General features: G+C 47.8%; 1 protein-coding gene across 1 annotated transcript; it reads right to left on the bottom strand.

Annotated features, from left to right (window-relative positions):
- Positions 1-748: 748 nt before the first annotated feature.
- LOC143834471 (uncharacterized) lies at positions 749-26,274 on the bottom strand. Its single transcript, XM_077331297.1, is given in 15 exon segments — positions 749-1,467; positions 1,470-1,670; positions 2,509-2,541; positions 3,994-4,118; positions 5,317-5,339; positions 7,372-7,590; positions 8,464-8,559; positions 10,417-10,968; positions 15,061-15,575; positions 17,755-17,787; positions 19,512-19,630; positions 20,333-20,355; positions 21,579-21,809; positions 24,008-24,103; positions 24,763-26,274. Coding segments are annotated over 15 exon segments (2,997 nt in total). The 5' UTR covers positions 25,192-26,274; the 3' UTR covers positions 749-1,165.
- Between the last annotated feature and the right edge of the window lie 380 nt (positions 26,275-26,654).

The following is a 26,654-nucleotide window of genomic DNA, read 5'->3' as shown; positions in this document are numbered from 1 at the left end:
AATGCATTCTATGCAGGCTCTCCTTGCGGGATACCTTAGAAACTTCCATTGATCCAGAATGCATCTGCCAGCCTTGGTCTACCCATATACGTCGCTTATGGAGAACCAGATTTGATTTCCCGCTCCTCCCCATGCAGCTGGCTGGGTGACTTTGGGCCAGTCACAGTTCTCTCAGAGCTCTCTCAGCCCCACCTACCTCACAGGGTGTCTGTTGGGGGACAGGAAGGGAAGGCAATTGTAAGGCACTGAGATCCCTTCCAGTAGTGAAAAGTGGGGATATAAAAACCAACTCTTCTATTTTATTATTTATTTGTTAAGAATGGTCATAGTCTGATTTTATTGTCTATTATATATTTATATTATACTAGCAAGAAAGCCTGTTGCAATCAGGAATACAATGGGCGCTAGGACACAGGACACCGGGAGGTGCAGATCTCTCACTGTGTCTCTCTCTCTGCCTCCCTCGCAGCAGGATTGAGAGCTAGTGTTCGGCCTGGCAGGGCTCTGTGTCTCTGTTTCTGGCGCGTCTGAGAGGAACGTGGCTAGCCTCCAGAGAGGGAAGGTGGGAGCTGCAGGGGCAGGGCCAGCTGTCTGCTGTGGGGAGAGGAAAGGGAAGGCAACTATAAGCAGCTTTGAGACTCCTTTAAGTAGAGAAAAGCGGCATATAAGAACCAACTCTTCTTCTACAACACGCTGGCTCTTGACGAACAAGAAGAACTAGATGTCCATCTCTGCATTTTATTTTTTATTAGAAATGTATATCAAATACATACAAAGATTAATGTTATGAAGGTACGAACCAAGATGAATGTTTTGAAGGTTAGTTGATTTGGCAATACTTCTGCATATTTTTCACAATGCAACTTCAGACAAGATTAATAAAATTGTCTCTACATCCATGGCCGATATTCTGTCATTTTCTTAGAAGGGATTCAGGTATTAATTATGTGACTTTAAAAAAACGTATGGGGAAGAATACACTATTTTGAGCCACCTCTAGCCCGTTTGTAGGGAAGCGTGGCATAGAATTCAAAGTATTAATCAATAAAATAAAGTTTTGGTGACTGGATGCCTGGAGTGGCCTTTGCAGAGACAGAAAAGGAGCTCTGGGGACCGTCCCTGTTTAGTTCTCTATCAGAAGCCACAGATGCCTAGTCTGACAACTTTAAGGAGAGAGATCAACCTGGGCTTTTAAATGCACCCAAAAGAAAGGGAAAAGGGCTTCTCCAGAGAAGGAGGCTCCTGAGAATATATACAGTGGGGCTGCTGTGTCCACATCATAAAAGGCCACTCTGCCTGCGTGGTAGTTCAGGGAGACGCGGATCCCACGGAGGTCGCCACTTGTGGTCAAGGGGTCGTAATGAGGGCTCACGAAAGCGTTGTACCCCCCTAGCCAATTTTCCACAGCCCAGATTCCTTCCTCGGGGCTAAACTCTATCGTCCCCTTCCTCCTCACGGACTTTCTGGCCACCCGGGGTCACGACCCACAGTAACGTCCCAGAAATGTCGGCCTGATGTGAACCCCTCGCGCCCAAGCACAGCGGCCAGTTGGTCAAATCGCTCAGGGTTGTCCAGCAAATCTTGAGCGTCTTCGCCCTCTCTCACACTTGTACAATCCTCTGGCAGGAGAAGGTGGGGATGGGCCGTGTCTGGATCCAGAGTCACGTACGCTGTTGGGGAGACACGAGGAGACAGGAGAAGTGGGATCAGGTGGGAGATGGTGACTTTTTGAGCCTCTGCTGTATCCTTCACCACGTACCGGAAACCCATCGTTGAATCCTGGGTTTTTGAACAATAGCTTAATTACTTTATTTTAGCCCTATATGTATGTTAAGGTGACCAGATTTTGCCATTGGTAAAGCGGGGGACAAGACCAGGGGGGGTTCTTGATTAAAAATTTGGTCGATATGGAGCAACAAAAAGTTTCATAGAATGCATAGAATGCAAAAATAGTATTGTAATATATATTTTTTTAAATTTCAACATAAGTACAATTTGCCAGGTACCCCTAGATGTCCCTCCAAAAGTGGGACAATCTGGTCACCTTAATGTATGTCCAAAAAACTGACACCCCATGGCAGGAGAGCCTCTTACTACCCAAAGGAGATTCAAAAAGGCTTACAGTCACCTTCCTTTCCTCTCCCCACAACAGACACCCTGTGAGGTAGGTGGGGCTGAGAGAGCTCTGACAGAACTGCTATGGGAGAACAGTTCTAACAAAGTCCCCCAGTCGGTTGCTTGCGGAGGAGGAGGAGAAGGAGGGGAATCAAACCTGGTTCTCCAGATTAGAAACCACCGTTTTTAACCATCACGCCACGCTGGCTGCACCTTGCTGGAAATACACCTTCCTAGGGTCCCTGTGCCTTGATTTGATCCAACAGGAAAGTTTTAAATTCTCATATAAAGAAGTCATGTTTAAAACCAGATATATGTTACTGGCTTGAGGACTGAACATTTTGCACAAGTCACTTCCCTCCTGTGACCCCCCCCCCAGTCCCTGAAATTTACCTTTATGCAGCTGAAGTCCAGATGTCAGAGTGTCTGGGAAATCAAAGGGAATAGGGGTTAAGGCCGACATTACTACAGCAATTTGAGTAATGACGATAGCAATTCAGACAATTATAACATCTCAAAGCTTAATCCTGGGGTCAAGGTTCAGCTCAGAGCTGTTAAACTCCGGGGAAACTTTGTTCCAATGGAGGGTGCTCAGAAAGGAAAGGCAGGAAAGTTGATACTTCATGGTAACTGTGATCATGATTGGTCACTGTTGTACCCATAGTCACTACCTCCCCTCCAAAGCCATGTTTTTTGGTACCCCAAGATCCCCCTAGTCTAGGGAAGACAGCGGTATGGATGGATCCATCTTTCAGATATCCAGTCAGAATCTTTTGGTCAACAGCAGTTGGGAAATACCTGGATATTTTGGGGGTGGAGCCTGAGGGGGTGGAGCTTAGGGAAAGGAGGGGCTTCAATGATGAGGTATAATAACAGAGTCCACCTTCAAAAGCGGCCATTTTCTCCAGGTGAACTGTGGGTCCCGCCCTACGCTAAATGCTGTCGTTAAGCACTGATTATGAGAACCCACGTGTGACATTGTTTTAAGGGCCATGCTGTCGGCCTGGGCTGGGACAGCTGAGTTGGGTTTTTGGGCCTAGTAGAGTTACACCACCATCTTGATATTTTTTGATATTGATATTACTCCAGCCACCGCCTGGAGGTTGGCACCCTATCCTAATACACAGGTGCTTTCCAGAGGAAGTAACCTGGCTGCTGTGAGAATTCTAGGACATGTTAACTGGTGTAATTGTCAGAATCCAGCCACCCTCTCCTGTGTCTCAGAATCTGTCAGGAAGGGGGTCAGCCTTGTTGGCCTCCGTTGCACAGGAAAAGAAACTTTGGCATTGCTCCCGAGATCCCTTCAGTATCCAGAATGGAAAGGATTTCCTCTGGACTTCTGGGGGGCTCACCCTTAGAATTGTTGGAACATGCAAGATCTGTAGTGTCTGTGATTCAGCAGCATTCGCAAAATATCCTACATGGGGCACCTGAGGGAGATGTGCAGTAATCATAGTAACTTTCTGGTATTTTTCAAATAATCTCCATCTTTGCCCTGACAGACTCAGTTGGAGACTTCCTGCTCCTTCCTGGATTGCCTCCAGAACAACAGTTAATTAGTTAGATGGTTAGAACTCTCCTGTCTCTTTACATGGTTATCTGCGGTACGTTATGCACCAAGTATTGGTTTTATAACCTGCTTTTCATGACTCAAAGGAGTCTCTCAAAGCGGGTTACAATTGCCTTCCATTCCTCTCTCCACAACAGACATCCCTGTGAGGTAGGCGAGGCTGAGAGAACTCTGACAGAACTGCTCAGGGAGAACAGTTCTATCAGGACTGGGCTCATTGTCACCCAGCTGGCTGCATGTGGAGGAGGAGTGGGGAATCAAACCCGGCTCACCAGATATCACTTATGAGATACCTCCTTCATCAATACCTTGGAAGTGTTTCGTAACAGCCTTCAGAGAGCAGTTTATATCACAGATGTCCTGGGTCTTCCACTTCAGTTCCAGGGGCAATGTCACCGGGCTCTCACTTATCTCCTTAAACTCCTCCTCACACCTGTTTTGGAGACAGACTGTTAATCATCCCCATCTATCTAAGCCTGTGGAGCAAAAAAAACCAGAATGCACAGGTAGGAGATGGCAGAAAGCTAGAGATGGGCCCAGAAGGGGATGGATGTGATTCAGGAAGGGAATTCTCCTCACTGAAGCTCTAAAGGAGAAATATCGAACTAGTGGTTCCTCAGAGGAATAGGTAGCCTATATCTTCAAGACCAAGTAAAGATAGTCAGGTGACATTGGGGCAGCTGGAACACAAGAAGCTATAGCCAGTAGGTCAGTTTCTCAGCCAGGGTTTTGGGACACACTGGTGTGTCTTGACAGCCCTGGAAGGGTTTGCCAAATATATTTTAAAAAATTGTTAAATATTTATTGAGTAGTAATGTAGGGGCCATATTATTAAGCAGGTTGCCAAATTTTGTGCGCATGTGCTTAGCACACGGGAAAGACAACTTAAGCTTAAGTGAAAATTTTTAGAGGAATTTTACTATGCATTTTTTATAATGTACCCATCAATTATACAATTTTATATATTTTAAATTTTGTACTGGCTCCCTGATTTTGCAGTTTTCTACTCTGAAATGTTTTTTCTCGCTGTTTTATCTGGCCACAGTGCTGTATTAAAATAAGTTTGAATTTGAGTGGTAGTGTCAACCTGCCCCTTCTCTCAAAATGGCCAGTGATGGAGGGGCTGGGATGGGGAGGGCTGTCAGGAAACCCCAGGGTTTCACAAAGCCCTGATTAAGAAAATCTGGTATAATCCTAAAAAGGCTTTTGATGGAGTCACTGCGTTCTATAAACCTGAGTAGGATTCTCTTAAAAATGACCCACTAGTTTGCATTCTTGTAGAGCAGGGGTAGTCAACCTGTGGTCCTCCAGATGTCCATGGACTACAATTCCCATGAGCCCCTGCCAGCATTCGCTGGCAGGGGCTCATGGGAATTGTAGTCCATTGACATCTGGAGGACCACAGGTTGACTACCCCTGCTCTACAAGAATGGAGCAAGAGACAACAGTGCCACAGAAAATGGTTAGATGTATTTCAGGTCCACGAGGGTCGTCTTTGAAAGAAGAGTTGAACGCACAAACAAATTCGTCAGTACAAAAAAACAGGAGCTCCACAAGTGGGACACATTGATTAACAGAGACAGCAGGCATCTGAATATATCACAGAGAGAAAATTATCACGGTCAACTTACCTCTTTAAGGCACTTCTGACACCCTGGAGAGAAGAGAAAGAAAAAAGAAGTCCGTGCCTGTTTGTCAGGATCCCCTAGGTCAGGGGTAGTCAACCTGTGGTCCTCCAGACGTCCGTGGACTACAATTCCCATGAGCCCCTGCCAGCAGGGGCTCATGGGAATTGTAGTCCACGGACGTCTGGAGGACCACAGGTTGACTACCCCTGCCCTAGGTACTTCGGCCATGTTTTGTGATCTGTGATATTCCCCAGATGTCTGTCTTGACCCCTCAACAAAATCAGAGTCCAATAGCACCTTTAAGACCAACAAGGATTTATTCAGGGCATGAGCTCACCCCTTGAATTAATCTTTGTTGGTCTTAAAGGTGCTGCTGGACTCTGCTTTTGTTGTGCTACTTCAGACCAGCACAGCTACCCAATTGACACTTCAAGGTTGTATTCTGTTGTTCAGTTTACTACTGTTAGCTTTCTCACAGCAATTCCTCCCCCCCTCCCCCCAAAATCTAGCACTCCCCTTTGTAGTTTAGGTTATCAGGTATGTTGAGTCTATCTTTGAAATGCAGTTAGCTACATTCCCAAGGGTGGGGTGGGGGGAAATGTGTCTCACTGGGTTATATACTCTGTCCATGGGCAAAGGGCCTCAGTTCTGTCTATGCATGTGCAACGGATGTCTTCATTCTTATTAAAGAAACTTTCTTATGCAGAAGTTTGGCTTATTGGGAAGTTGAGCACTTTGACACTGCTATGGGTCACCTGAGGAAGATCCTTCAGTGGAGGAATCTAGTTTTCATTTGCAGTGATGTTGCTAACTCACCCTCCTCAAGTCCCCCAAACGCTCCCACTGGTTGCCAGGCTTGGCCCGCCAATACTAACTTGAAGAAGAAGAAGAAGAGCTGGTTCTTATATGCCGCTTTTCCCTACCCGAAGGAGGCTCAAAGCAGCTTACAGTCGCCTTCCCATTCCTCTCCCCACAACAGACACCCTGTGAGGTGGGTGAGGCTGAGAGAGCGCTGATATCACTGCTCGGTCAGAACAGTTTTATCAGTGCCGTGGCGAGCCCAAGGTCACCCAGCTGGCTGCATGTGGGGGAACGCAGAATCGAACCTGGCATGCCAGATTAGAAGTCCGCACTCCTAACCACGACACCAAACTTGGGCCCCACTAGTTGAGCAGGTGAAAGGGGAATACTAAAGTGTAGAACTGGTCCCCACCTGGGAGAAAGCCAGGCATGTTCAAACCTTTACCTGCTGTGTGCCTGTAAAGGTAAAGGTATTCCCTGTGCAAGCACCGAGTCATGTCTGACCCTTGGGGTGACGCCCTCCAGCGTTTTCATGGCAGACTCAATACGGGGTGGTTTGCCAGTGCCTTCCCCAGTCCTTACCATTTACCCCCCAGCAAGCTGGGTACTCATTTTACCGACCTCGGAAGGATGGAAGGCTGAGTCAACCTTGAGCCGGCTGCTGGGATCGAACTCCCAGCCTCATGGACAGAGCTTTCAGACTACATGTCTGCTGCCTTACCACTCTGCACCACAAGAGGCTCTTAATGTGCCTGTAGGAAAATGCAAAATCTGTGGTGTGCACGTTTGAACAGATTATCAAGGGTGTCCTATAGGGGGCACCGGAAGAGATGTGTATTTAGCATAGATTAGGAACTTCCTGGAAATTTTCCTTCAGTGTCCTGATTGGCTCCCTGGAGACTTCCTGCTACTTCAGCATACTTCCTCTCTGCTTGCCTCCAGAACAGACAGAATGAATGGATCAAACAAACAGACCCTTAGGACTAATTATTTCTCTCCTCTTACTATAGAAAGTTGTTTCTCTTCATAATGAAACAACTTTATTCCTTTAAGCAGCCTGGTACTTGAACTCTGTCAACTGTTCCAAATTCCAGGTGTGGGCTGGATTTCCCCTAGAATTACAACTGACCTCCAGATGACAGAGATCAGTTCCCCTGGAGAAAGGGACAGCTTTAGAGGGCCGACTCTACCACATCATACCTTTTCCCAAACCCTACTGTCTTGAGGCTCTGTGCCGAAATGTCCCCAGTCCTCTACCTGTAGAAGAACGTTGGCTGGTTGCTGAATCCTCTCCTCCATCTCAAAGATGAGACATTCGAGAGACGAGAGCCCCATCAATTCCTTGACCCTTTCTTTTGCAATCTCCTTTTCTAGCTCTTCCATCTGGGTCAGCAGAACCTTCTCTTTGTCCTCCAGGAACTGGTGCATTTGTCTGAATTCAGCCACCATCTTCTGCCTCTCCGATTCTATTTGCTCCTGAAAGAAGAAGGAGACGAAGAAGAAGACGAAGAAGGAGAAGAAGAAAAAGAAGAAGGAGAAGAAGAAGAAGAAGAAGAAGAAAAAGAAGAAGGAGAAGAAGAAAAAGAAGAAGGAGAAGAAGAAGAAGAAGAAGAAGAAGAAGGAGAAGGAGAAGAAGAAGAAGAAGAAGAAGAAGGAGAAGAAGAAGAAGAAAAAGAAGAAGGAGAATAATAATAAGAAGAAGACGAAGAAGAAGAAGAAGAAGAAGAAGAAGAAGGAGAAGAGTTGGTTCTTATATGCCGCTTTTCTCTATCCGAAGGAGGCTCAAAGTGGCTTACAGTTGCCTTCCCTTTCTTCTCCCCACAACAGACACCCTGTGGGGTGGGTGAGGCTGAGAGAGCCCTGATATCACTGCTCGGTCAGAACAGCTTTATCAATGCCGTGGCAAGCCTAAGGCCACCCAGCTGGTTGCATGTGGGGGAGTGCAGAATCGAACCCGGCATTCCAAATTAGAAGTCCGCACTCCTAACCACTACACCAAACTGTCTCTCACTACACCAAAGTAGACAGAAAGGAGAGGAAGGCCAAAGTCAGGGACGGTTTCAAGGCTATGTTCACTTTCTCCAATGTTTTTGTGAACTACAACTGAACTCAAGGGGATTGATTGGCTGTTTGAGCAAAGAATTATCATACAGCATCATATGGCTGAATTTGGATGCTGCGACACAGTTTGCTGATTTACCATAATTAGCCTTTGCCTTATATCTCCACTGTCATGATGGTGGTTCATTTAGTCTGAGGAAGAGTGCTCACGCCCTGAATAAATCTTTGTTGGTCTTAAAGGTGCTCCTGGACTCTATTTTCCTTGTCCCAGAAACAAAAAGCACTTACAAGCAATTGCCGCATCTCCTTTTCATTGCCTGCTTTACAGGCGCTTCGTTTCTCTTTCTCCTTCAACAGAATGTCAAGGCGCGTTTGGAATTGATCCTGGAGGGAAACAAATAGCCCAGGTTTGGTTCCTTTGTCGGCGTTTACTGTACAGAGAGATTAAACGGTCAGGGAAGATGTGGCAGCTTCAGTGGAAGACCTTACCAGAATCCTTCAAAATCAGGGAGCCATTGCTCAAAATTGGGTTGCCAGCTCTGGACTGGAAAATGCCTGGAGAATTTGGGGGTGGTGTCTGGAGATGACAGGGTTTGGAGAGGGGGAGAGGGGCTCAGCAAAGCATAGAGCCCACACTCTCAAGCTCAGAGGAATGGATCTCTGTCACTTGATCTCTGTCGACTGTAAAAAACAGGAGACCTCCAGGCCTCCCCTGGAGGCTGGGATCCCTAGCTCGCCATGAGACGCTTTCAGCACTCCTTGAACGAGATGCAGTAGTCCAGGAAGGCCTGTGCACCATGCCAGGGATGTGTCAGGATCTCATGATTCCTGCCGTGACATCTGTGAACCAGTGTGCATCCATTTTGATTTTGTACGACCAGCTTGTCTGCTTGGGCCTTCTGTATTCTGTGTGATGCTTTGTTCTTCTCATTTCAGACATTTCAACATTTCCAGACAGCCTTATCTGTGCAGAGGCTGTATGATTCTATGATTCTATTCCCGCTTTCCTCCATTTAGTGTAAACCCCTCAGCTTCCTTCCGGGAAAGCAGCTGGTTTTTTTATTGCTCTCTTTTGAGATGAGATAAGGATGCTATATCCAGAACTCATAATTCTCCATGTCCTCCCATAGTCCTGACGATCAGACACGATCTATAAATTCCATGAGTGGGGCTTAATTTAGGGACGCCGGACCCCACGTGAGACCTGGGGACACCCCCTCCCCCCCGAATTACAGGTGACAGAGATCAGCTCCCTTGGAGAAGACGGCTGCTTTGGAGAGTGGACTCTACTGAGGTCCCTTCCCACCCCAAATCCAGCCCACTCCCGGCTCGGCTCCACCCCCAAAGTCTCCAGGTATTTCCCACCCCAGAGCTGGCAACCCCAGGTTTATTTATTTCTTTTAATTGCTGGATAACTCCAGCCTTTATTTTATTGAGAAGAGAGAATAATAGAAATAAGAAAGAACAGAAGATTACAGTTCCAGAACAAGTCAGTCCCCCCTACTAACATACTTGTTAATACCTACACCTATCTGGATAAATATTAATACATATTTAAAGGTAAAGGTAAAGGTCTCCCCTGTGCAAGCACTGAGTCATGTCTGACCCTTGGGGTGACGCCCTCCAGCGTTTTCATGGCAGACTCAATACGGGGTGGTTTGCCAGTGCCTTCCCCAGTCATGACCGTTTACCCCCCAGCAGCAAGCTGGGTACTCATTTTACCGACCTCGGAAGGATGGAAGGCTGAGTCAACCTTGAGCCGGCTGCTGGGATCGAACTCCCAGCCTCATGGGCACAGCTTTCAGACGGCTGCCTTACCACTCTGCTCCACAAGAGGCTCATCCAATAAATATTTAGTTAACACATATATACCTATCTGGCTAAATATTGTGAAAAATACCCCCGATGTTCTTCAAATTCTTCTGCCGCTCTTCCATTAACTCGATTCGTAAGCTTTGCCCTTTTGGTCAGTTCTCCCGACTTTTCCGGCCCTGGCAACCGCAGGTTCAATCCCCATAAGGGTGGAAGACGGATTTCCCTGACCCTCCCCGTTGGAGGAACCGGCCTACAGCCGCCCAGTCGGAGGACGCCAGCAGAAACCTCTAGTCAAATTGCAGCCCTCCAGATGTCCATGAACTACAATTCCCAGGAGCCCCCTGCCAGCATTCGCTGGCAGGGGGCTCCTGGGAATTGTAGTCCATGGACATCTGGAGGGCGGCAGTTTGACTACCCCTGGTCTACCTGGTACTCCTGGAGCGCCTCATCCAGAGGGACCACCGCGTGCCTCTCGTGCGCCTTGGATCGGACGCAGAGCACGCAGATGGGCGCTTCGTCCGCCTGGCAGAAGACCTTCAGGGGCTGCCGGTGCTTCTCGCAGAGACCCCCCTTGCCTCCGCCGGCCTCCTGCGCCTCCCCTCTCCGTCCCCCCGGAGGGCTCAGCTGCTTCACGATCTCCACCAGAGTGGCCACATGCCGGTTCGGCCGGAGGGTCCCGGGCGGGGCGGCGGCGCCGCACTCCGGGCAGGAGGGGTCGGCCCCGGACGCCCCCCAGCGGCCGGCCAGGCAGGCGCGGCAGAAGTTGTGGCCGCACTCGGCCACGCTCACCGGCGCCTGGAAATAGCCCTGGCAGAGGGGGCAAACCAGATCCGCGCAGACCTCTGCGGAGAGGCCGCCGGCTGCCATGACGGCCGTAGCCTCGGGAAGCGAGGCTTTGCGACACACCAGCGGGGGATTTCCCTGCTGGCACATGACGCGGCAGACCTCTGGCCCGGCAAAGGAGCGAAAGTTGTTTGCCTGGTGTGAATCATAGAATTGGAAGGGGCCATGCAGGCCATCTAGTCCAACCCCCTGCTCAACGCAGGATCAGCCCTAAGCATCCTAAAGCATCCAAGAAAAGTGTGCATCCAACCTTGTGGGAGAAGTATCCAAAAGTGTGCATCCAACCTTGTGGGAGAAGCACAGGCAAGGGCCAGGCCTCTGATTGGGGGAGCCATCTGGAGCAGGGCGCATTAGGCGCACCGGGGATAATGCGCTTTAGGAGGAGATTTTCCACACGGGAGAAGCCAGCCGCAAAAGCACATTGAAAGAGCATTATGCTACCTGCGCATAAGGGGCCCAGGTCTAGTCGGAACTGGATTTAGATTCGGAGGGGTGTGTGTGTGTGTGAGCCGTGTTGGTCTGAAGGAGCAGAACAAAGTTTTGCGTCCGTGGGCACCTTGAAGGCCAGCAAAGATTTCTGAAGAAGTGTGCATGTGTACGAAAGCGTATACCCAGATTAAAATTTTGTTAGTCCAAACTCTGTTCTACAGCTGGGATTACTATGGAGAAGGGACTATGGCAGGGGTAGTCAAACTGCGGCCCTCCAGATGTCCATGGACTACAATTCCCAGGAGTCCCTGCCAGCAAATGCTGGCAGGGGGCTCCTGGGAATTATAGTCCATGGACATCTGGAGGGCTGCAGTTTGACTACCCCTGGACTATGGAGTCTGTGGAGAAAGGGCAAGTAACAATGCTTATCAATGATGATGATAATATTTTTCATTCTCACCTTGCAGCCATCAAACCACTTCCAATAATTATTGAAATTATATAGTAAGTTAAAACTGCGTATTTGATCATTTCACATCTTCTGAGGGGTTGGAGGACGTTTAGCCTGTCAGAGGTTAGGTGTGTCCTCAACCAAGAAGAGTTAGAATTTATACCCTGCTTTTCACTGGCCAAAGGAGTCTCAAAATGGCTTCCAATAGCCTTCCCTTCCACTTCCCCCCTGCGAGGTAGGCAGGGCTTAAAGAACTTTGAAAGGATTACTCTGTGACAACAGCTCTGACAGGACCGTGAGTAGCCCAAGGCCACCCAGCTGGCTGCATGTGGAAGAATGGGAAATCAAACCCAGTTTGCCAGATTAGAAGCCGCTGTTCTTAACCACTACACCAGGGATAGTCAACCTGTGGTCCTCCAGATGTTCATGGACTACAATTCCCATGAGCCCCTGCCAGCATTAGCAGGGGCTCATGGGAATTGTAGTCCATGAACATCTGGAGGACCACAGGTTGACTACCCCTGCACTACACCACGCGTCCTTTGCCTCAGAGACCTGTGACAGACACATGTAGAGTGCAAGGCATTGCACTTTGGTGACAGGACAGGCTCCTTTGGCATCCAGGAGGGAGCACGTAGCACAAATACCCATGCTGTGATACATAGCAGGGGGCCAGTGGCACCCTGAAGGGTGACTTCCTATTTCCCTCCTTCCCCACCTCTGCAAACTACTAGGTAGAATTTGTGTGGAGAACAGGCTGGGGGTTGTCTAAGGCAGGGGTAGTCAACCTGTAGTCCTCCAGATGTTCATGGACTACAGTTCCCATGAGCCCCTGCCAGCGTGCTGGCAGGGGCTCATGGGAACTGTAGTCCATGAACATCTGGAGGACCACAGGTTGACTACCCCTGGTCTAAGGCTGTGTGTGCATGCTTTAACATGGGAGAGGGCAGCCTCTGGGTCCCTGCAGGAGCCAGAGACCCAGTCTGGATACAAGGAAGCTGTTGCCATAGGTGCAGCACAGGGGGGCTTCTGGAAGGGTGACCCTGCCAAAACAAGGTCTCTCTGAGCCCCCCCCCCTCCGTCCTGCAAATTGCAGGGGCAAAACATCAGCTGTGAGGTTCTGGCCGGCCTCTTGCCTCTTGCCTCTCCCAATGTGCGGGCTGTTGACAGGCAAATAAATAAACAAATAACACAGGGATTAAAGCGCAGATTAAGGTTTATTCAGGAATTGCCATACTTGATAGTGCAGAGGAGAGGCAGAGCGAGGTTCCCAATTGCATATCTAGCTGAGAGAGAATGAACCAACCCTGGTTTCCAAGAAGAAACTAGGAAATTGCCCCTAAGAGTAGCCACATAAGAAATGACTCATGACCGGAGAAGGTGCAGCTGACCCCGCCATCCTAGCTGTCTTCTTGCGGCCCTCTGCCATGTCCTCTTCTTTCTACTCCAGACATTATTTAGGCTCCCCCAGACAGACAGTGGCCGTTGGTTTGACAAATCGAGTCGGATTCCAATCTCACCCCATACAAATTATATTCACGTAAACCGAAACCTCTTTCAATTTCAACAGTAAGGTTGTTCTAGACATCCCCCCCCCTCCAAATCCCTGGTTAGTTGTAAGTGCAACTTCGTGAGACCATCCCATAAAAGAAAAGTGCTTGTGTTAGTGCAAAATTAAAAGAGGAAGGATAGCTGGTCTGTTCCTTTAGATATAGGGCATTTCTTTGCAACTGTTATTGTTGTCCGTCCCCACACCCGGGGAAGGTATTGAGACGTCTTCGAACCAACAGGGAAATATTCTAAATAGATATTTTATTCACGATGCAGTTGGGACTGTTGACAGGCACGGAAGAATTTGGCACAAATAGAATCATCGAGTTGGGAGTCAACTTTCAGGGTCATCTAGCTCAACCCTGAGCCTTCGAGGAGGGTGGTATATAAATATAATAAATAAATAAGGGTGGAGAAGCTTTAAGTTTTATTGTTGATGCATTTTTAACCTTTTAATGCATTACCTTCCGTTTTACAAACTGCTATTGTATAGTAGTGCTTCTAAAATCTTGGTCTAAATGACCGTAAATAAATGAATAAATAAATAAACCCCTTGCAGAACGCAGGAAACTCACAACTTTGATCGTTTGTTGAATGTATGTTGTAGATTACACAAGGTCTTTTTTGTAAAAAAAAATGTTCAGTATTTTATTAAATGTCTTTTTAGCTCCTCCGCTGAGCCATTTTTTAGTGTGTCTTTTAGTTTCTCCGTTGAGGCATTTGAATTATTTTTTTTTAAAGGCACTGGAGGCCACTTAAGGGAAACAAGAACCGGATTCTTGTTGCCTACTCATGATTGAGTTTGGCATGAATATACGACTGCATATTTCGCATTTGGAGAGAAATTGCCTGTGGAATGTTGTATTAGGAAGACCTACTCAACAGGAAAGGTTTTGAAAATACTGGTATGAGTTCACGACAGGACAGAGACATTTAGCTTTTACTAGAATGATCCTGTCTGTGGATTTTCCTGTTTGTTTGAGGCACTGTGCACTTTAGAAGAAGAAGAAGAGTTGGTTCTTATATGCCGCTTTTCTCTACCCGAAGGAGTCTCAAAGCGGCTTACATTCGCCTTCCCTTTCCTCTCCCCACAACAGACACCCTCTGAGGTGGGTGAGGCTGAGAGAGCCCTGAGATTACTGAAGAAGAAGAGTTGGTTCTTATATGCCGCTATTCTCTACCCGAAGGAGTCTCAAAGCGGCTTACTATCTCCTTCCCTTTCCTCTCCCCACAACAGACACCCTGTGAGGTGGGTGAGGCTGAGAGAGCCCTGAGATTACTGAAGAAGAGTTGGTTCTTCTATGCCACTTTTCTCTACCTGAAGGAGGCTCAAAGGCTTCCAGTCGCTTTTCCTTTCCCCACAACAGACACCCTGTGAGGGAGGTGAGGCTGAGAGAGCCCTGAGATTCTTGCTCAGTCAGAACAGCTTTATCAGTGCCGTGGCGAGCCCAAGGTCACCCAGCTGGTTGCATGTGGGGGAGTGCAGATTCAACCCCGGCTCGCCAGATTAGAAGTCCATACTCCTAACCACTACACCAAGCTGGCTTTAACAGTCTCCTGGGACTTGGGGATAAAATTACAGAACCTATGCATGAAAACTGTGAGGCACTAAGTGCATATGAAGTTTCGGTTTAATTTCTGAGAAAGAACACTGGCATAATTTTATGATTGGGGGTCACCACAACATGAGGAACTGTATTAAAGGGTTGCGGCATCAGGAAGGTTGAGAACTGTATATGATGTTGACCAAAATAAACACTCCCAAATCCAGAGAGTAAACTACTACATAGAAATTAAGGAACCAGTCTGAGAAGAGCATTTTTGTGCACCCAAAAGAAGGGACAGAGAGTCTCTCCAGCAAGCGAGGCATCTTTGTATTCATAAAGCTTTGCTTTCCATTCACCGACGAAAAAGGCCACTCTTCCCTCATCGCAGTTCAGGAAGACACGGATGCTGTCGAAGTCCTCAAACCAGCACAAGATGGGGTTATGATCGTTTAAGGCGGCTTGATAGGAGCCATTCCACCACCCCATTTCCCAGATCCCTCCCTCGGGAGTGAAGGCAACGTCCCCCTTCCTCCTCACAGACTTTCGGGCCACCCCCACAGCCCAGCCACCCTTGTGCCCCACAACCACGTCCCAGAAATGGCGGCCTGCTCTGAATTCCTCCCGGCCCAGCACTATCGTGTGGGTGTCAAATCTCTCGGGATTCTGGGTCAGATCTTGAGCTTTGGCTCCCCATTTCACGCCCTTACAATCCGGTGACACGATGAGAAAGGGATGGGCTGTCTCTGGATCCAGAGTCACATTGGCTGTTGCGGAGAGAAGAGGAAAAAGAAGTTACACCACATCCACCAGAGACGGTGTTAGTTCCTGAGACTCCACTAAACAGATCAGAGGAAGCATCTTTCCTATCAGGGTCAGCATCAACACGATGACAGAAGATCCATAAATTAGGGGTGTGTGTGTGCCTGATCTCCTCCCCAGAAATATCATTCTTATCAAACTCATTTAGTCCCCAAGGGCTTCTGTTTACCTCATGGGGGAATGCTTCATCAGGGCTGCCAACTCCAGCCTTGGAAATTCCTGGAAATTTAGGGGTGATGCCTGTGGAGGGAAATGTAGGGAGGAATTGCACCTAATATCTATGGTGTACCACAGAATCTGCCTTTCCTCCCTCTCCCCCGCCCCAAATAAGATTTTATTAGAAATTTTTTAATACGGGTAAGAAAACGAAAAGATAGAAATAAAAAACTCTCAATCTTATCTATGATAGTTATAGATCAGGCTGCTATCTATTTGACCCTGGGGGGTCCCTTCCAACTCTATGATTCTAATATGTTAATTAATAAAACCTTTAAAATTACACTTTTCTGTATTTTCATATTTTCCCTTCCTCCAATATATAGATCAATTCATTTATATTCAAATCACATAGATCAGAAGACCTAATTTTCCATTAGCTACAAATACTATAGCTAATTTTAATTAAGCTAAAAGAATTTGGATATTCCCATCAGTTCTAGCCTCCTTTTCAACTATTCTAATTCCAAGTCATCTAGTTCTTTTGTTTCTTGTGGCTATTTGTAAATCTTGTGAATCTTGTTCTCGATTCTGCTCCATTTTCTCTACGTTGTTGTAGAAATTCTTTTGCCTTCAGCCTCAAGCCCTCCAATTCCATATCCTTTATTTCTTTTGAGTTTACAGTTTTTATTTCCAAATCCAAAGAGTCTGCTGATGCCATAAGAATCCCATCTCTGATAACTTCATCAGTTAAATCTAATGTCGCAGCTGTTCAAATCCCCTCCCTGGCTTAGTCTATTATCTCGTAATTATTCTCTTCCCAGATCTTTGTTTACAACAAGTGTCTTGATTTCCAAATTTAGATTTTCCTCTTAAGTTTCATCCAGCTGTCCTCTTGAGTTCAGGGAAGTGTCAACATTCTGAAATTCTTGTCTAAGCTCCTTAATAGTGGCTTAAATCAATTATTTCACTTTTCATCTCTAAAAGACTTTCTATGCTCCGCAATAGTCCACCAAGCATTTCTTGAAGCAGATCCAAATCTGGCTGTTCCATTGTTTATAACCTTCCCCGATGTTTTGTGATAAGCCATCAAGCTTTTTAAATTTCTAAATCCAATGTTGGTGGAATATAAATTCACAAAAAAGAAGGAAATCACAGTCTGGAATAGCAAAAAAACTCCTGTTTCTCGCTGGCCATATGGAAAAAAAATAGGTCCCAGAGGTATACATGGTTTATCTGTCTTGATTTCCCTCTCTGCTTTGGAGTGGACTCTATGACATTCTACCCCCCCCCGCCCCCGAGGATCCACCCCCAAAAATCTCCAAGAATTTCCAAATCTGGAGTTGCCAAACCTAGCTTGCCAATCAAAGCTGCCATTTAAATTGTTTTAAAGTAGATCTGTTTACAGAGCTTCATTTATGATATCTAATATGACCCCCCCGAAAAATTAGATAAGACATTTAGAATTGTGATCTCTCTCTAATTCTTCCAGTCTTTCCCCACAGGGAGTAGGCCAGAAGTGACACCAAATTTGGAAGTCAAAGAGACCAAATGGAGCTCTGTTAAACCAGGGCTCAGTTAAATTTTAATAGACTTTTGAAGCAAAATAAATAAATAAATCTCAGTTTGGTCATCTGGCCGAGGTTCTTACTTGCCTGGGTCTGCCTGCCATTGCCTACAAGGGAGGGCTGTTTTATATGGATCCACTTTGGGGAGTCCCCAAAAGAGTCTGACTGGCCGCTCTAGGAATCAAAATTGCTGTACTAAATAGACCCTCCGATACAGCAGAGTACTTCTCAAAAGATTTATGTTCCAAATCAGGACCCTCATTTATCTATTTATAACGACAGTATTTACTATTTCTACATTCCTAGGAGAGGGGTTTTTTTTAAAATACAAATGAGACACAAGCCAGGACATCTAGCAAATCCCCTTATTCCTCTTAGGGATTTTGTTCCTAGGGCCTACCTTCTTGTAGCTGCAGTCCTGATCCCAGAGTGTCTGGGGAAGCAAAGAGAACAGAGATCAGGCACCAACGTTCTTCTTGGAAAAATAGTCATTCACAGAACTGTAAAGTTTATGAGCAGAGGCAGAAAGAATTCTGAAGATGGGACTCTACCCCTATAACCCGACCATTCTAATTTCTTTACAAATGCCTATTTGTTTATTCTAATGTGAATTCCATCCCCTCAAATAACTCAGGATTATGTTGGATTTAGGACAAGACACCAACTTTATCAAACTGGCGCTTTGTTGTCATATTTATTTGTTATTTGATTCTTATACCGTCCCTCCCTGCACTCCCTTGTGGAATACCACGGGGCGCAACACTCTCCCTCAAGTTATTTAATACCTGTATGTGCCCTCTGACCAAGCTGGTTCGGAGTTTGGGGCTGGGCTGTCACCAGAATGCAGATGACACCCAACTCTTATCTCCTGATTCACGGCTCAGCCGGACTCCCCCCCAGGAAACATTTGCCAAATATTTGGAAGCAGTTTCTGGATAGCTCAGGCAGAGTCACCTGAAACTCAACCCTGCCAAGACAGAGGTCCTGGGCCTAGGTAGAAGGGACCAGGACCAGGAAGCATGTCTACCCTTCCTGAATGGGGTCCAGCTTATCGCTGTACCGTCCACCAGGAATGTTGGGGTGATCTTTGATGCCTCATTTGGTCACTAAGATCACTAAGGTAGTCCAAATGGCATTTAACAATCTTCATCAAGTGAGGCTACTAGACCCCTACCACATTTTGCTAGTCTTTAGGGTGCTACTGGATTCTTGCTCTTTTTGTCTGTTTCATACAGACCAAAATGGCTACCCGTCTTGACCTAGCTCAGGACTTGGAGAGAGATGTAAATGTGATCGCACCAGCGGGGAGCAGTGACATGACAGAGGTTTACAAAATTATTCATGAGGTAGAGAAAGAAATGCTTATCTCCCCTCATGAGAAGAAGGAGAAGGAGAAGGAGAAGGAGAAGGAGAAGAAGGAGAAGGAGGAGGAGGAAGAAGAAGAAGAAGAAGAAAAGTTGGTTCTTATATGCTGCTTTTCTCTACCTGAAGGAATCTCAAAGTGATTGACATTTGCCTTCCCTTTCCTTTTCCCACAACAGACACCCTGTGAGGTGGGTGAGGCTGAAAGAGCCCTGATATTCCTGCTCGGTCAGAACAGTTTTATCAGTGTCATGGCGAGCCCAAGGTCACCCAGCTGGCCGCTTGTCAGGGAGTGCAGAATTGAACCTGGCATGCCAGATTAGAAGTCCGCACTCCTAACCACTACACCAAACTGGCTCTTCAGGGTCTTCCATTAACACATGGAATTCACTGTCTACAAGCATAGACAGCTTCAAGAAGAGATAGGATAAAAATATGGAGCAGAGGCTATTAACCACAAGGTACAGAAGAAATACTATGTCTGGGGCAGTGATGCATTGTATTCTTGGTGCTGGGAGAGGGCAACAGAGGGCTTCAGGCCCTACTGGTGGACCACCTGATTGAACTTGGGTTTTGGCCATTGTGTGACACAGTGTGTTGGACTATATGGGCCACTGCCTCATCCAGCATGGCATCTTTTAGATCCTTAAGATCTGAAGACCAACTTGGATAAAAGTTCCTTCCACCCTGAACTAGAATTGGCTTTTCAGCCAACATTCTCGAGTGAGTCCATCTTGTCAATTACTGGTTCGATATAATGACCTACATGAAACTCCTACAGTCATTCAGGCTTACCTTTGAATTGCTTCACGATACCCCCCAGAAAGGGACCAATATCACAGCAGGCCTGGAGCCTCCATTTCAGGTCAGAAAAGAAAGCCACTGGAGTCTCAAAGTTCTCCTTCTCCTCATACCTAACAAGACAAACCTGTTAATGTTCATGGGCACCAGAATTTGTGAGCAAAGGAAGAGAACAGAAAGGGAAGTAAGCAGGATTCAGGGAAGGCCTCCCCCCACCCTTCAAGCTAGTTTGTCTAGCCTTCAAAACACTGCTGCATGTTCCAGCATGGAACATGCAATGGTCAGCTTGGTGGATTCAGATCAATCCAGGTTTGTTCTGCCTTTGTTTGTTTAGTTTGGGATTTGTAATTCCCTTTGTGTAAGCTACTTTGGTTGCCTTGGGGACAAATGTAGCTTGAAACACTGAAGAATCTGGAGTCCTAAATGGACCCATATGGAGCCTCTTTTCCTGCTGCCCTAAAGCTGCCAATTTCCCACCCTGGTAGGGAAGCTTCTGCCCTCACAGTCCATTCCCAATTCTCAATCAACTCAGCCGCAAGACTTAAAATGGAGGGAAGCAACATTGCGACATCACTTCTGGGTGACCAGCTGTATGCTCTAGGAATTTCCTCTAGTCTCTATGATCGTTACTATAGAGGTGGGAATATTCCTAGAGTGGCGTGGCAGGTCACTTTCAGCAAACTACCCCTCTCCAGGCTCCAAAGTGTTCCCCCAAAAGCTGATGGGCTTGCCATGTTATCACAGAGCCGGCAGCCTCATATTATTGAGACCGTGTCCAAAATGAGGAAGAAGGAAAATTAATGTGATGTACTCACCTCTGCAAGCTCTTTCTGACATCCTGGAAGGAAGAAAGGGAAACTCAACTGACATGGAACATGCTAGTACATGGAGGTTTTCCTCTTCAGCTGGTTTATTTGAGACATTCATGTTTCTTCATTCTCCAATTGTCCCCTTTTCAGACTTCCCCTGTCCTCAGTGCATCCCTTCTCATACCTAGTTTGGTGCAACCATTTCAAAAACAATGCAGCCCAAGCATGTTCGTCTACTGTATGGATGGGAAAGTGCACATTTTTGAGACTTCACTTTCAATGGTACCATTTTCCTCCTGACATCCCATTAAGCTGCTGTCTCACTATTTTTCATCTGCTAATTGTTTCTTGCTATACCTTTTTCATTTTTAGAAAAGGTCTCTAACCCTTTTCATTGCAGAGCTATCAAGGGACTAGCCATGTAACAAAAAGTGCTAGTTACTTCTTTTGCAAAATGGAAGCTGGGTAGTCAGAGGAACTAGCAGACTTTGGCCATAGATGGAGTCAAACAGCACCTTTAAGACCAACAAAGCATTATTCAAGGCGTGAGCTTTTGAGTGCAGGCACTCTCCCTCAGACTAAATGAACAACCGTCATACCAGTGGAAATATAAGGCAAAAGCAAATTATGGTAAATTAGCAAACTGTGTTACAACATCCAAATTTAGCCATATGACAATTCTTTGCTAAAACGGCCAATCGGACCCCTTGAGTTCAGTTGTAGTTCACAAAAACACTGGAGAAATAAATCTGTCTGCGTCATAGATTGTTATGGTGAGATAGGGAGAAGGCAGCTATTGAGAGGCACAGGTGTGTGTGTGTGGGGGGGGATATAGGGGAAATGGCAGCTAATGGAGGGAACGGCACACAAAACTCCCAAACGGACACTTGTTTGCCACTGTAATTGACTTTTTCTTCATGGTAGTGACAATAGGCAGGGGAAACAAAATATCCTTGCCAGGTAGATGAAGCCTAAAGAAAACACTTTAGGCCAGGGGCAGTCAAACTGCGGCCCTCCAGATGTCCACGGACTACAATTCCCATGAGCCCCTGCCAGCAGGGGCTCATGGGAATTGTAGTCCGTGGACATCTGGAGGGCCGCACTTTGACTGCCCCTGCTTTAGGCCTATCGCACTTCACTTGCGGACTGGAGACCTGTCTTTATAGAATGTGGCCCTGTTTTCAACCGAAAAGGTACGTCAAAAGTGTCCCATTGAGGATGGCCACGAATTTTTTTACTACCGGAGACTTACCTGCAGGAGTTCATTCACTGGCTGCTGATGCTTCTCCTCCATCTCCCGGATGAGGCTTTCGAAAGAGGAGAGTTCCTCAGAGAGCTTGGCCAGGTGGCCGTCCCTTTTTCTGGCTACCTCCTTCTCCACCTCTTCTATCTGGGACAGCAGGTGTTTTTCTCGTTCTTCCAGGAACTGGCGTAGGGCTCTGAACTCAGCCACTGTCTTTTGCTTCTCTGATTCCGTAGTTTTCTACGGAAGGGAGGAAGGGAGGGAGGAAGGATCAGTGTCAGGAACGTAATTCATTCTCAGAGAGTAATTTAGGAAAGATCCTGGTGGCTTTTCCCAGAGAACACATCAATATTTTGTATAAATCCAGTATAGGACAGAACAGTGGTTCTCAACCTGGGGGCCGGGACCCCTTTAGAAGTCAAATGACCCTTTCACAGGGGTCGCGACAGGGCAAGCAGCTTGGCCGGTAGGCGGGGGGCACCATCCACACAACAGCCTTGCGGGGTAGATCGAGATACAGCATTCTTCTGTCTGGAGCAGCGGAAAAGAGCGAGGTCGGCATGGTGGGACAAGAGGCAGAACTGAGGAACCCCGGGAAAAAAACAATTTATATCCCATCATGAACAATGGATCTCCACGCCATTGGTCAGTTTTGGTTTAATTTCTGTGAAAGAGCACTTGCATCATTTCATGGTTGGGGGTCACCACAACATCAGGAACTGTATTAAGCTGTAATATAGGCTAGATATCAGGAAAAAAATGTTCAGTCAGAGTAGTTCAGCAGTGGAATAGGCTGCCTAAGGAGGTGGTGAGCTCCCCCTCACTGGCAGTGTTCAAGCAAAGGCTGGATACACACTTTTCTTGGATGCTTTAGGATGTTTTAGGCTGATCCTGCGTTGAGCAGGGGGGTGGACTAGATGGCCTCTATGGCCCCTTCCAACTTTGTGATTCTGAAAGGGTTGCGGCATTAGGAAGGTTGAGAACCACTAGGATAGAGGTAGGCTTACCAAGCCCCACCCACAGTGGGTGATTCCCACTACTGCCCAGCTGGCTGGTGGAGGAAAAATGGAAAGATGTCACTCTCCCTGTGTCCTGAAGTGATGATGTCACTCTCCCTGTGTCCTGAAGTGATGATGTCACTCTCCCTGTGTCCCAAAGTGACATCAGTGTGTCACTGTGATAAGCTGATCTCAATTCTGGGCACATCTTTTCCTGCTGGGGGAAACCTGGAAACGCTACGCAGAAGGTAAAGCGCTTGGTGTGGGGTCTGAACTCTGCCCATGGAATCTTTGTGAGTGACTGTGGGTCAGGTACTCTTTTTTAGCCTAATTTACCTCATAGCGTTGTGGCTGTGAAAGCAAACTAGAGAGGGAGAGAACAACATTGTAAGTTCCTTTGTGTCTCCAACCAACACTGGGAATCAATTTCGAAATCAAAAATAAGTGAAAACATTCAAGCATTCCCAATGCTTGTTCCAGAGGCTAACATGGTGTTCAGTGTTTCCATAGGATCGCTTTAGGTTTTGCAAAATACAGGAAAAACCATTACAGGTGGAAGAGAGGATGTTTATACTACCTTCTCTCACGTTGTCCCACTAAAACTGACCTCTCCATTTCTTTACTGTCTGCAGTTCTCCTTATTATTATTTTTTATTATTAAATTAGATCAACAAACCGCAACTCTCTGCAAAGGCTCGGGGCTATGCCCAACATGTTAAAACTACATAAAATGTTCAAATAAAAAACATGTCCAGTAAAAACATATAAAATTGTAATTTTAAGTGCCCTGATATTTTCTTAAATTGTCTTATTCTTAGCCTATATCAGGGGTAGTCAAAATGCGGCCCTCCAGATGCCGATGGACTACAGTTCCCATGAGCCCCTGCCAGCGAATGCTTAGGGGGGGGATGTCCTAGTAAGTAGGGTAGTGGATTTTATTATTTGCTCTGGCCTCAACTATACAACTGGTAGAATAGTGCCGTTTTGTAGGCCTTGAGGAATTTTGATATATCACCGAGGAAGGGTACTTTTAATTGCCAAAAAAGGAGGAAAAAAAATGAAGCGAAGGAGAAATAATTTTTAAAAACCCGCTATCCATCTTCTAATCCAGGGGTAGTCAGCCTGTGGTCCTCCAGATGTTCGTGGACTACAATTCCCATGAGCCCCTGCCAGCAAACTCTGGCAGGGGCTCATGGGAATTGTAGTCCATTAACATCTGGAGGACCACAGATTGACTACCCCTGTTCTAATCCACCCCACAGGTTCAGGGGGAAAATAATATAATGTGTAGTTCGGCCCTCAGAATGAAATTTGATTATTTTTTCCCATGACTTTGAATGACAGCTTCAGTCCTCAGAACAGATATCTTGGGGTCCTGGATCTTCCTGCATTTTGTCTAGTCCCAGTTCTTGTACACATCCCAGCAGTTGTGGCACTTACAAGTATCTCTTGGCTTTCATCTTCAGCATTGACTATAGATATCATAATTTTCTCCCTCTCAGTCCTCAAGGTCTCCAAGCAGCTGAAGATCTTATCCTAAAAGAGGGAAGGGGGAAAAAAACCCTCTTCTGAATTAGTTCCTTTGGTATTTTTCCTTTCTTTCAGTTTGACCATAAATATGCAACAAAACCCACTGAATCTGAGCAAGAGAGAAACTGATCATTGGGATGGCACACTGGGTCCCTTCCTCCCTGGCCCTGCAAGACCTTGTCCCTGAGTCTGTACAGGTTGATACTAGTAGTTTTCCTCAACAGGGGTTAATAGGTGTGCTTTTGCAGGGGAGCCGATGGATGCCAGAACGGCAGGCAGCAGGGTTCTCCCCTCCTCCACTGTGTCCCCACAACAGCCCTGTGAGGTAGGCTACGCTTGGAAACAAACTCATCGTCGTCACAAAAACACCATTCCCACAGGTAGACCTGGATCCAAACTGGAGAAGGCTAATGGGGAATGGGCCGTTGAAGCCCCTGTGAAGTAGAAGCAGCTGCAGCACAGAACTGGAAGGGGCCTCTTGGGTCATCTCAGCTGAATCGGGGCTCATTATGCACATGTTGAATAATGCACTTCCAATGCGCTTTTGCGGCTGGAACATCTACTCCGGAAGTGCATTATCCAAGGGTGTGATTTATCGGAAGGTGTCTCCGGAGACGCTCTCAGGAGCAGCCCGGAGATCCTCCCCGTCCCACCCAACTCCCCACCTTGAATTCCTGCGCCGCCTCCTCGGCAGGAAGGACCTCGTGGCTCCGGTGCTCCTTGGATCGGTCGCAGACCGCGCAGACGAGGATGCCGTCCGTCCGGCAGAACAGCTTCAGGGGCTCCCGGTGCCTCCCGCAGAGCCTCTCCGGGGCGTCCTCCTTCCTCGCGTCTCCCCCCTGCAGGCGGAGCTTTTGGGCGATCTCCACCACGTTCGCCAGCTGCCGGTTCGGCCGGAGATCCCTCGCCCGAGCGGGTCGCTTACACACCGGGCAGGAAGCCTCGGTCGCCCGTTCCCCCCAGTAGCTGTCCAGGCAGGCGCGGCAGAAGTTGTGGCCGCACTCGGGGAGGATGACGGGCTCCATGAAACAGTCCAGGCAGATGGGGCAGGTGAGTTCCTCGCACAGCTCCCGGACGGGACCCCCGGCAGCCATGGCGGCCTCGCCCCAGAGACAAAGCGGCCGTGGGACTTTCGCTTTTGCAGCTTCCGATTCGAGCCCGGAGGTTTCCCTTCCTGGCTCCGCCTCCTGGCCGATTCCCGAAATTCCTCTGCCCTGAGAAATCCCAGGGGCAAGGCGGCTTTGGAGTAGTTCCTTTGATTTAAAGGCATGCAGAGACACGCTGCAGGGCAACAGATCCGCGACCCCGATTCAGCTCCCCACAGGGCCCATTATGCACGGAGTGGAAAGTCTGCATTCGGGGTGGAATGGCGGCGGCTAAAATCACCAATTATGCAAGCTGCAGGCGGCAACCGGGTGCAGAGTCAACTTATGCCGCCGAAAAAGCCTCATCAGCGAGATGCAGAAGAAAGTGGAGCTTCCTGGGACCAGGGCGCAACCAGAAGCGGCTCCGGAGTATCTGCGTGCATAATCGGATACTCTGGGTTTTGCCGCCGTTGTGTTCCGTCCCGTGCATAATCGGTTTGCTTCACTTCTTCCTCCTTCTCGTTCTCCATGCCACCGTTTCAGCGGCCGTGCATAATAGGCCACAGGAGAGATCTCGGTCGCTTCTCGCCCTTTCCTCTCTTCCCGATTCAGCTCCCCGCAGGAGAGATCGCGGTCCCTCCTCGCCCTTTCCGCTCTCCCCGATTCAGCCCCCCACAGGAGAGATCGCGGTCCCTCCTCGCCCTTTCCGCTCTCCCCGATTCAGCCCCCCACAGGAGATATCGCGGTCCCTCCTCGCCCTTTCCGCTCTCCCCGATTCAGCTCCCCGCAGGAGAGATCGCGGTCCCTCCTCGCCCTTTCCGCTCTCCCCGATTCAGCTCCCCGCAGGAGAGATCGCGGTCCCTGCTCGCCCTTTCCGCTCTCCCCGATTCAGCTCCCCGCAGGAGAGATCGCGGTCCCTGCTCGCCCTTTCCGCTCTCCCCGATTCAGCTCCCCGCAGGAGAGATCGCGGTCCCTGCTCGCCCTTTCCGCTCTCCCCGATTCAGCTCCCCGCAGGAGAGATCGCGGTCCCTGCTCGCCCTTTCCGCTCTCCCCGATTCAGCCCCCCTCAGGAGAGATCGCGGTCCCTCCTCGCCCTTTCCGCTCTCCCCGATTCAGCTCCCCACAGGAGAGATCCCAGTTGCTTCTTGCCCTGTCCACTCTCTGTGTACTCAAGAAGCAACCACGCTTGCCACACGGGGTGGGGGGCAGCCGTGGTCTTTCTGCGGGGTTTTTCCTTAGAAGTAAGAAGCATCCTGTTAGAACCAAATGATTTCGCCTTTTCTAATCCAGCAGATTCATCCGCTTGTGGGGACACCGACCGTGTACACTGAGTCTGTGAAATAAAGTTTCTCTTTCTGCCTTTAATTGTGATATGTTATTTATGACAGTGACTGTCATTTTAAGGAGATAATAGTTCAAGGAGAAGGGCTACCAGGGGGGAACTGAGATAATTTAGAATAATAGAATCCTAG

This window comes from Paroedura picta, chromosome 3, assembly GCF_049243985.1.
Source record: "Paroedura picta isolate Pp20150507F chromosome 3, Ppicta_v3.0, whole genome shotgun sequence".
In the NCBI taxonomy this organism is placed as follows: Eukaryota; Metazoa; Chordata; class Lepidosauria; order Squamata; family Gekkonidae; genus Paroedura; species Paroedura picta.
The sequence above is the reverse complement of the archived record's forward strand: the minus strand, read 5'-3'. Positions and strand labels throughout refer to the sequence as shown.